The 10389-nt window shown below is 58.9% G+C and overlaps 1 protein-coding gene across 1 annotated transcript in view; it reads left to right on the top strand.

Annotated features, from left to right (window-relative positions):
• Positions 1-10293, top strand: part of LOC104505773 (nuclear pore complex protein Nup98-Nup96-like) — a gene marked incomplete at both ends in the record, with an annotated part of 12098 nt that extends 1805 nt beyond the window's left edge. Inside the window, 11 exons of the mRNA XM_010146474.1 lie at positions 1194-1347; positions 2093-2513; positions 3204-3427; positions 4142-4411; positions 4974-5131; positions 5749-5892; positions 7118-7257; positions 7754-7975; positions 8577-8818; positions 9235-9389; positions 10182-10293. Coding sequence (XP_010144776.1) covers positions 1194-1347; positions 2093-2513; positions 3204-3427; positions 4142-4411; positions 4974-5131; positions 5749-5892; positions 7118-7257; positions 7754-7975; positions 8577-8818; positions 9235-9389; positions 10182-10293 — 2242 coding nt within the window. The remainder of the gene's footprint in view (positions 1-1193; positions 1348-2092; positions 2514-3203; positions 3428-4141; positions 4412-4973; positions 5132-5748; positions 5893-7117; positions 7258-7753; positions 7976-8576; positions 8819-9234; positions 9390-10181) is intronic.
• Between the last annotated feature and the right edge of the window lie 96 nt (positions 10294-10389).

Consider the following 10389-nt stretch of genomic DNA (forward strand, 5'->3'; position numbering starts at 1 on the left):
CTTAGGTTAACCACCAAACTCCCTGCACGACGGCTGCGGTTTGACGGGAATCTCCAAGGCCATAAAGCTGTCCAGGAGTGAAGAGGGGGAGAAATGCACCACCACGGAGGACTTTGGTTCTAGCTCTCGCTCTCTGCTTTGCCCCCCAAACGTAAGCGTATACCAGCCTGTAACCAACCGCGTGCCACGCCTGCAGCCGGATCAAAACTCACCCCTTGGGCTTCGTTTCCCTGGGAACCCTTACGGATGTGTGAGGCTTAGCTCAGAAAGAGACTCACCTCGAGGCTGGAGCTGGCACTTCAGAGCCGAGGTGTGGGCGCTGTGCTGAGCCCAGCTCAGACCTACCCGGGGCTGCTTTGGGCCCAGCGTGTGGAAAACAAGGCAGCAGGACAGGGCTCTCCACGGAGGTTCTGGGGTGCGTGGTTTTATGTGGCGGAAGGGCAGCACCGCGAACGCCTGCGGGCTTCGACCTTGTGATTTGTAAGGGAGGAATGGCCCTGGAGTTACTCCTTCAGCAGAAACCCAGGTGGAGGGAAGGTGGGAGAGCGTGACGACGTCGGTGCCGCGTACCCGCCCTGACCAGCGCTCTGCCGCCGATGTAACTGGTGCTTTGTGAGAGCGTATCCTGAGCCCTCGCCGTGCCAAAGCACGTGGTTTGGTGACGTGTGACACGTGGGGGTCATCTCGGGTGGGAGAGGAGCTGACCTGGGCAGCCAGGTGCTGCCAGGGGGTGATGGCTCTGGAGCACCTCTCCTATGACAAAAGGCTGCAAGAATTGGGCTTGTTCAGCCTGGAGAAGAGGAGGCTCCGAGGAGACCTCATGGCAGCCTTCCAGTGCCTGAAGGGGCTACAAGGGTGCTGGGGGGGACTTTTGACAAGGGCCTGTAGTGACAGGACAAGGGGTAACGGGTACAAATTGAAATCAGGGAGGTTTAGATTAGATATCAGGAAGAAATTCTTCCCGGAGAGGGTGGTGAGGCACTGGGACAGGTTGCCCAGAGAAGCTGTGGATGCCCCATCCCTGGAAGTGTCCAAGGCCAGGCTGGATGAGGCTTGGAGCAACCTGGTCTAGTGCAAGGTGTTCCTGCCCATGGCAGGGGGGTTGGAACTAGATGATCTTTAAGGTCCCTTCCAACCCAAACCATTCTGTGATTCTATGGCTCGTGCCCAGGCTTGACTTGCTCCCTTTTCAGATCATGAAAGCTTCCTTGCTTGCCGATGAGGACGACCTAGACTTGATCCTGGATCACTGCCCTGGGAAGCAACCTGTGAAAGCGGATACTTCTCAAGAGATCTGTTCTCCAAGGCTCCCTATTTCAAAGTCCCAGGGACAGAGAAGATCCTCAGGTACTGGGAGAAACCACCTACTGCCCGGGAAAGAGGTCCATCCGAGCGTTAATAGGCAAAGCCCTGTCGCCGGCGGAACCGTCGTGTGCTGGGGTGGGTTGGCTTTGTCCCACCCAGCCGCGCTCTCGCTCCTCACCTCAGCGTGCGGGGGGGAGGCAGTCGGACGAGGAGAAGCTCGTGGGTTGAGATGAAGACAGGGAGCCTGACGTGCCCGTGACTGGCGTCAGGCTGGGCTTGAGTACGGTCAGTTTACTGCCAGTTAAATGGGTTTGGGTAGGGAGGAGTAAGACAAATGAGAATGCTTTCCTGCTCCCGCTTACACCCAGTGCGCTTACACCCAGAGGGGATTCCAACAGGGCTAACCCCTCTGGAAGCGAGCATGGAGGCAGATCCAAGGTACTTCTGGGGTCTGTTTCCTCTCCGTTCCCGCTAACAGCAGTGGGTGTCCGCTGTCTCCATGGGATGCGTCTCTTCCGCTGGTCCGCGCAGTCTCGCTGGCTGCTTGGGAACCGCGCGCTCCGGGATGAGACCGCGTCTCCTGTTCCTGAGTCGTTGCCACAGGTTTCGGTTGGGACGTTGCGGATCCGGCTGTGACCGCTGGGGTTGGCAGCTTAGCGACGCGTTACTGTCGCCGGCCCTGGCGAACGCTTTCCCCGGCCGCTCAGGCCGGGCCGGAGCACCTTTAAACGGGCAGAAATGCCAAGCGCGTGTCCGCTTCAACGTTCTTCCTGCTTCTTCTCTCCAGCTGGTGGGCTGCTCCATGCAAAGTTTGCGAACCTGCTCTTCCAAGCGCCGGGTGCTGCTCCGCAAGAGGCCAGGGGACCCAGGACTCTGAGCAGCCCCCCTTCCGTCGCCCTTTTGTCGGCGACTTCTCCCCGGGCGTCTCCGTTCCCCGTTCCTCCGTCGGTCCCTGAGGTGCCGATGAAAACAGTCGGTGTCCGCAGGCAGCAGGGGCTGGTCGCTCTGGAAAAGTCCATCACCTACGGCAAAGGGAAGCTGCTGATGGATATGGCGCTCTTCATGGGGCGCTCGTTCCGTGTTGGCTGGGGACCCAACTGGACGCTCGTCAACTGCGGCGATCGCTTGAGCGGATCGAGTGAAATGGAAGATCCGTGCTCTGAGTCCATGGAATACAGATTCCTGCCAACTCCTGTCGCTCCAAAATCGTGAGTAGGAGTTTCCTTTGGGCTGATTCTACGTGTTCTCTCCGTTTTTAAGAATCCTGATGGTAGATCGATGCTCCTTCGGGCAGGCGGAAGTGGCACGAGGTCACCTTCAGCCACAGAGGTGCCCTTCGGGTCGCTGCTTTACAGAGCTGTCTGGAACATCATACTCAGAGTAGTAACTTCTGGATTACAGTGCTGTTATTAAGAAGGAGGTTAAAATTGTTGTCCAGGAAGCTTGGAATCTGTTGTTGATCCTCCCTGAGGATGTCTGCCCTACTTCAACTTCTCATTTAGCTTCTGCTTTCGGATGCCTGCCGTTCTGCTCGTGTGTAAAGCAGGATGCGGAGCTTTCCGGGGCGGTGTAACTCCATACCTAAACCCAACTGGGATACAGCCCCACGTTCTGCCGTGTCGTTGGGTGGTCGTGCCCCAGCATGTCTGGTTTGCTGGCAGGATGAGGCCTCCCCCGAGATGGGCTGGGTACGGGAAGGGGTGCTGCGTGCTGGGAGTGCCTGGGTCAGTGAGGGTCAGTGGCCAAAGTCTGGTTCCAAACCCCAGATCTTGATCTCCTATTGACCTCGCTGCCTTGATGCTAAACTTAGGGCAAGCTGCTGCTCCGAGATCACCGGAGTTCACTTGCATGGAAGACTATCCACAGCATTCCTGGTTTCCTCTCCTTTTTTCCTCCAGACTTTCCGAATCCTCGTTCAAGGTGCATGTGGAGAAGCTGAGCATCGAACAGCGGAAGATGGACAAACAGCTGTATCTCATCCCTCTGGAGATAAAGCTGAAACACAGCACTGTCCATATGGATGAAGAATGTCCCCTTCTAGCGCCCAATCCGGGAGTTTCCGCCATTCACGACTATGCTGACTGGGTGAGAAGGGTATCCGAGGAGCCTGCTGTGACGGAAGGTGAGTGCAGCAGTTCTTCCCACAGAGGGGATAGCGACTCCGGAAAACTGTCCAGGTCAGAGTAACTTCTGGTTGCATCCAAGTAGTGAAATGTGAATTATCCAGAAAAATGGCCTGTGCCTCCCCATTCCAGAGGAGGTCCGGGAGATGCTCCGAGGGCTGGAGCCCCTCTGCCCTGGGGACAGGCTGGGAGAGTTGGGGGGGTCAGCCTGGAGAAGGGAAGCTCCGGGGAGACCTCAGAGCCCCTTCCAGTGCCTGGGGGGCTACAAGAAAGCTGGGGGGGCTTTTCCCAAGGGCAGGGAGTGACGGGACAAGGGGTGATGGGTGTAAATGGGAAGAGGGAGATGGAGATGGGCCATCAGGAAGGAATTCTTCCCGCAGAGGGTGGGAGCACTGGGACAGGTTCCCAGGGAAGCTGTGGATGCCCCATCCCTGGGAGTGTCCAAGGCCAGGCTGGATGAGGCTTGGAGCACCCTGGGCTATGGAAGGTGTCCCTGCCCATGGCAAGGGGTGGGGCTGGTGGGGCTTTGAGGTCCCTTCCCACCCAAACCATTCCATGCTTCCATGGTTCTTTCTGGAAGCATAACAGTGGCTGATGGTGTCTGGGGAGCTGGCCTTCTGCGTCGCCTCTGACAGTCCTGCGGGGTTGGGCTGTGTCCTTGCTAAGTGCTCTCTGTCTGGTTTCTCTCCTCGTGCCTGCGTGACCCCTGGCAGCTGCTGTGAAGCACTGGTGCCTCACCTGGACTCTGTGCGAGGCCATTTGGGGGAACCTGAAGGAGTTGGAGGCCAGGTTGGAGGAACCCAGCGACTACATCCTCGCCCTGGAACGCAGGAAAGCCTTCTCCCGCTGGCTGTCGGAGACTGCCGCGGGACGAATCGAGGAGGAGGTCTCTCTGTCCCGACACGGTAACCCCGTTGAGGCTGTGTTCAGCTGCCTTACTGGGAAGAGAATTGGGGAAGCGTGCAGGCTGGCACAGAAGTCAGGTAGGATGCGTAAATCCCTCGGCTTTGGGGGAAGAGGGAAGGGAGAGGTGTAAAGGGAATTTGAACGCTGAGAGCAACTGCCCTCTCCGAGTACGGAGTGTCCCGTCTGAGGCAGTGGGGAAGGCTCGGGCTGGCTTGCTTGAATGTCTGCTCGTGTCTAAGCTGGCTTGTGAGCTTTCCTGGAGCTGGGACGAGCGCTGTGCTGCACTGGGAATCGGGAATTTTGCACAGCATCTCCTTTCAATTACTGTTATTTTTGACTGAGCTTCTGTTAAGCTGCTTTGCATTTCTTTTAAAAACCTGTATTTGCAGAGCCTGACAATAGGCTGCTGCTTGGTCTCTTGTGTCAGCTCAAATCCTCAAACTGCCTCTCGGTGCGCAGCCTCTCCTTCCCCTTGGTCTTCTACCCGCACCGGGGCAGGGGGAGAAGTGCAAGAGGTTTATTTCCTAAGAAATCGGGCACCAAACACGTTTGTGCAGCTGGAGGCTGATGGAAGCGTCCCGTCCCCAGCTCCGGAACGGCCCGGGGCATTCCCTGACGCGCGGTTGTCTCCTGTCGCAGGTGACCACAGGCTCGCTCTGCTCCTCTCCCAGCTGGCCGGGAGCCAGCCCACGCGGGATCTCCTCACCATGCAGCTGGTGGACTGGCACAAGCTGCAGGCGGACTGCTTCATCCAGGAGGAGCGGCTGCGGATCTTCGCCCTGCTCGCGGGAAAGCCGGTGAGTCCTCGTGCTCGGCGGTTTTCTTGTTGCCTTCGCTTCCCCGTCCTGGTGGGAGTGGGTTCAGTGCTTGGCCGCAGCCCGTCGTGTGCAGCCAGGGAGCAGCACGAGGTGGTGGCGTGGGATTTCTACCAGTGTAACCTCTTACTGTTCATGGGATCGTGGAATTGTTTGAGTTGGAAAAGCCCTTGAAGATCGAGTCCAACCGTGAACCCCACCCTGCTCATCCCACCACTGACCCATGGCCCTGAGCACCTCGGCCCCACGGCTCTGAAACCCCTCCCAGGGTGGGGACTCCCCCCTCCCTGGGCAGCCCCTTCCAACCCTGACAGCCCTTTCCGGGAAGGAATTTCCCCAATATCCCATCTAACCCTCCCCCAGCACAACTTGAGGCCGTTTCCCTTGTCCCATCCCTTGTCCCTTGGGAGAAGAGACCGACCCCCCTCTCTGCACCCCCCTTTCAGGGAGCTGTAGGGAGCGATCAGGTCTGCCCTGAGCCTCCTCTTCTCCAGGCTGAACCCCCCCAGCTCCCTCAGCCGCTCCCCCAGGACTTGTGCTCCAGACCCCGGTGTGGCCAACCCCTGGGCACAAGGTTTGACGGAACTCCGTTCCTTTAGGTGTGGCAGTTATCGGAGAGGGTGAACGTCAACGTGTGCTCGCTGCTGGACTGGAAGCGCTGCGTGGCCGTCCACCTCTGGTACCTGCTTCCTCCAACCGCCTCGATTTCCAAGGCACTCGCCATGTACGAGTTAGCGTTTCAGGTGGGTCTGGTGAAGTGTCCTCGCTCCCTCAGGCATCGCTGCGGGGGTGCCGAGTGTGGAATTGCTCGTGGGTTGGTTTGCGTGTGCCCTGCAGCACCTGCGGGAAAAATGATCCCCTTGGAATGGGAATAACGGGCTGGGGCTGAGCCTGGGAGTAATTCTACTCGTAGAGGAGCTTAGGCCCTGCTCTTTGGGGTGTTCTGGTCTCGGCCTGTGTGCCACCGCTGCGTTCCTGTGTGGGAGTGGCTTAGCTGGAGCATCTCCCCATGCCTGGGGGTTTGACAGCCGACGGAGGGGAGGCCGGGTAGTGCTCAGCAGCAGGAAGGCCCTTGGAGGTGGCTGGCCACTCAGTTTTTCCAGAGGGATGATCAGTGCTTGTTACAAACCTCCTTCGTCATGCCGCCCGGTGCGCTACGCTCCCGTTCCGGCGGCAGAAGGAGAAGCCAACCCGCCGGCCCCGCGTGGCTGCGTGTGCTGGGTGACACCTCGTTCGCTGCGGAGCTGTCGGCCTCTGTCTGCACAAAACCAAAGAGTTAAACGAAAAACAAGGAGTTAAGTGATTAAACTAAAGCTGATTCAGGCCTTGCTGCGTGCGCTGATGCGAACCCGGGCGCAGCGTCACACCTGGTGACCGCGGGCTGCCACCCGCCGCAGGAGAACGGGGCGTGGGGACGTCAGTGTGGCATTTGTCCCGTAAAACGCCGGGCCTCAGGCGTGTGCCTTGAGCTTCGGGTCATGCTGCGAGCTTAGAGCATGGGGGTGGTCTCGCTGGGTAAAGGGAAAGCGGGTGGAGGTCCTGTCCAGCGTGGGTCGGGCTGCTGAGTGGGGAGCAGCGGGGCGTGGATGCTCTTCCAGACCCAGGTCTCCTGTTCCTGCCAGCAGTGCTGACACCAGGAGGATTCTGGGTACCCGGCCTCACCGTCTTTAGCTGACCCAGCCACATGTGGTGTTCCGGCTAGAAAAGCACGCGGGAATACCGTCTGTGCGTGCCAGAGCTGGCTCTGCCTCCACGCAGTGACTTTTAAGAGCTCGGCGCGAGATGAAAGCAAACCCAAAGCATTCCGGGGTCGGGCTCCTCATTTTTAGCATGGTGTTAGCATGTTTCTTAACCTCCGGCACGGAAGCAGCACGGTGCAAGCGTGCTGGCGAGCTGCGGAGCTGTGTGGGTTCAGAGGGCAGCGTCGTGCGGGGTCTTCGCGCTCACCCTACTGTTCCACCTCTGCAGAACACGCCGGAGGGTGCGCGGTACGCCTGCTGCCCTCTGCCTCCGTACCTGGAAGATTCCGGTGCCGTCGTTGAGGACGATAATGCGGGAAGACCCCTGAGAGACGTCTGTTTCCACCTCTTAAAGCTCTACAGTGACAGGTAAAGGGGTAAACGGTTAAAAAGTTACCTAGAAAAACCTCCAGCAGTCAGTGAGTGGTCGAATTCCCAATCTGGGTGGATGACACTCGGCGTTCACCAAACCACTTGGAGTGTCCGGCATCCCCTCGCCCGCGCGGCCTTACGGAGGGTGCTGGCACCGTTGCTGCGGGTGGTGGAACTTGCCCAGAGAAGCTGTGGATGCCCCATCCCTGGGAGTGTCCGAGGCCAGGCTGGATGAGGCTTGGAGCACCCTGGGCTCTGGAAGGTGTCCCTGCCCATGGCAGGGGGGTTGGAACTGGATGGTCTTTAAGGTCCCTTCCAACCCAAACCATTCCATGATTCTATGATGAACTTTAAGCTTTAAAGAAAACCCAAGCCCATGTAAACCCCGTCTGTGGAATTGTTAGAGGGGTGGGATGGAACTGAGCAGCTCCCACTTCTCATTTTGTCATGTGGGCACAACCAGCTCTTCATGTTCAATCGTTTTTCCCTCCAGGCACTATGATCTCGACCAGCTGCTCGATCCCAGGAGCGTCACCTCCGACCCCCTGGACTATCGCCTCAGTTGGCACCTGTGGGAGGTGCTCAGAGCCCTGAACTACACCCACCTGCTCAAGCAGAGCCAGGGGGTGCTGAACGCGAGCTACGCTGCCCAGCTGGAGAGCGAGGGGCTCTGGGAGTGGGCTGTTTTCGTGCTGCTGCACGAGCCTGATACACGGTGAGTACCAGAAAGGTGGAAACGTCACTTCTTCCCTCGGAAATCATGTTTCCTCTGCTGTATAGACCTGCTCTGTCTACGGAAGTAGAGAGTCGTGGAATGGTTTGGGGGGGCAGGGGAACTTGAAGCACCCACCTCCACGGGCAGGGACACCTTCCATAGCCCAGGGTGCTCCAAACCTCATCCAGCCTGGCCTTGGACACTCCCAGGGATGGGGCATCCATAGCTTCTCTGGGAACCTGTCCCAGTGCTCCCACCCTCTGCGGGAAGAATTCCTTCCTGATGTCCCATCCCCATCTCCCTCTTCCCGTTTAAACCCGTCACCCCTTTTCCTGTCACTCCCTGCCCTTGGGAAAAGCCCCCCCAGCTTCCTTGTAGCCCCCCAGGCACTGGAAGGGGCTCCCCATGAGCTCTTTCTTTGCGGAAACCTGCCCCGAAGAACTTGGGGACCACAGAACTCCCGCTGCTGCTCGGGATGATTCCGGTTGGCTTTGCCATCGTTGCGCCTGCCGTCGCCAGGAAGTCGCTGTTCACTCCTCGGCTGCTTGTTTTGAAGGGGTTTTGTTCTGATGGAATAACGCCTCGCCCTCTCTTCCCCCAGCGCCCGGGAGAAGGCAGTTCGGGAGCTCCTGAATCGGCACTGCGTCCTCTCCGAGACGCCAGAGTCGTGGGCCAAGGAGACGTTCCTGACGCAGAGGCTCTGCGTCCCGCCCGAGTGGATTCAGGAAGCGAAGGCGGTCCGCGCGAGGGCGGAGGGCGACAAGCACAAGGAAGCCCTGTTCTTGTTCAAGGCTGGCCACTGGAACCAGTGTCACAGGCTGGTCGTCAGGCACTTGGCCTCGGGTGAGCCTGCCCTCCCGTCCTTCCGTCCGTGCCGGCGCGGGAGCCGCTGGCTGTCGCGGTGTTTCTGGCAGCGGTGTTCGTAGCGAGCGACTGTCTCCCGCCTGGTGCCTGGTGTGAGGGATCCTCACCGCAGACACGCGAGAAGGGCAATGCGTAACCTCCACATCCCTCTTCCCTGAGGAAGAGCAGCCGTAGCCCCGATCCCATGGATGTCCCTGCTCTTGGAACTGGGGTGCCCATAGGCCTCCTTTTCTTTGGTCCTTACTCCAGGAAGCATTCCCAGCCACGCTGATGGTGCCAGGGAATCTCAAAGATGCCAGAGAGCACAGCCATCCACTGCTTTTTCCTTAGCAATCCGTGCTCCTGACTCCCGGGAAACCCTTTTGCTCCCTTGCCGATGTGCCTCTTCTCTTTAGATGCCATCATCAATGAAAACTACAAGTACCTGAAGGGATTCCTGGAAGATCTTGCCGCTCCCGAGCGCAGCGCGCTCATCCAGGACTGGGAGAATGCGGGGCTGGTCTACCTGGACTACATCCGCGTTATCGAGATGCTGGACACGATGCAACAGGTAACGGAACCCATTCCTGCGTCCCGGCGCTCTGGGAGTCGCGTCTTGCTTTGGGAATCATCTCTTCCTCGCTGAGCCGCGCCAATGTTTGTGTTTCCTAGAGGAGCCTGTCCGAAATACAGGGATTGGGTAGATACAGCCGGAACAGGATGGGTTTGCCCTGCAAACGTGCCCTCTGGACAGGGAGCTACGGGAAGGAGGAGCGAGAAAATGAACAGTTGGCAGGGGGTCTGCTGGTCAGAACCCCCTAATCCAGCTCCAGACCTCCCATTTCACAGAATCACGGAATGGTGTTTCCTAGAGGAGCCTGTCCGAAATACAGGGATTGGGTAGATACAGCCGGAACAGGATGGGTTTGCCCTGCAAACGTGCCCTCTGGACAGGGAGCTACGGGAAGGAGGAGCGAGAAAATGAACAGTTGGCAGGGGGTCTGCTGGTCAGAACCCCCTAATCCAGCTCCAGACCTCCCATTTCACAGAATCACGGAATGGTCTGGGTGGGAAGGGACCTTAAAGTGCCCCCCAGTCCCACCCCCTGCCATGGGCAGGGGCACCCCCCCCAGCTTCCTTGTAGCCCCCCAGGCACTGGAAGGGGCTCTGAGGTCTCCCCGGAGCTTCCCTTCTCCAGGCTGAACCCCCCAACTCCCCCAGCCTGTCCCCAGGGCAGGTGTAACCTTCAGGCAGGTTTTCGGGTAGGTTTGTTGGGTACACGTGGCTTCGGGAAGTGGGGCAGTCGGCGAGCGACTCCCCCAAAGGGCAGTGCCTGACCCCTGACCCTGCTCTCGGCCGGCAGCTGGATTGTTCCGCCTACGAGCTGGAGCGGTTACACACCAAAGTGACGTCGCTGTGCAGCAGGATAGAGCAGATCCAGTGCCACACCGCCAAGGATCGCCTGGCTCAGTCAGGTACGGGGATGCCGCCTGCGGGGAAAGCTGGCTTTGGAATCCGGGAATCATTTGGGATGGAAAAGGCCTTCAAGCCCACCCAGTCCCCCCGTGAAC

The sequence above is a fragment of the Eurypyga helias genome, unplaced genomic scaffold (assembly GCF_000690775.1).
Source record: "Eurypyga helias isolate BGI_N326 unplaced genomic scaffold, ASM69077v1 scaffold29540, whole genome shotgun sequence".
NCBI lineage: Eukaryota > Metazoa > Chordata > Aves > Eurypygiformes > Eurypygidae > Eurypyga > Eurypyga helias.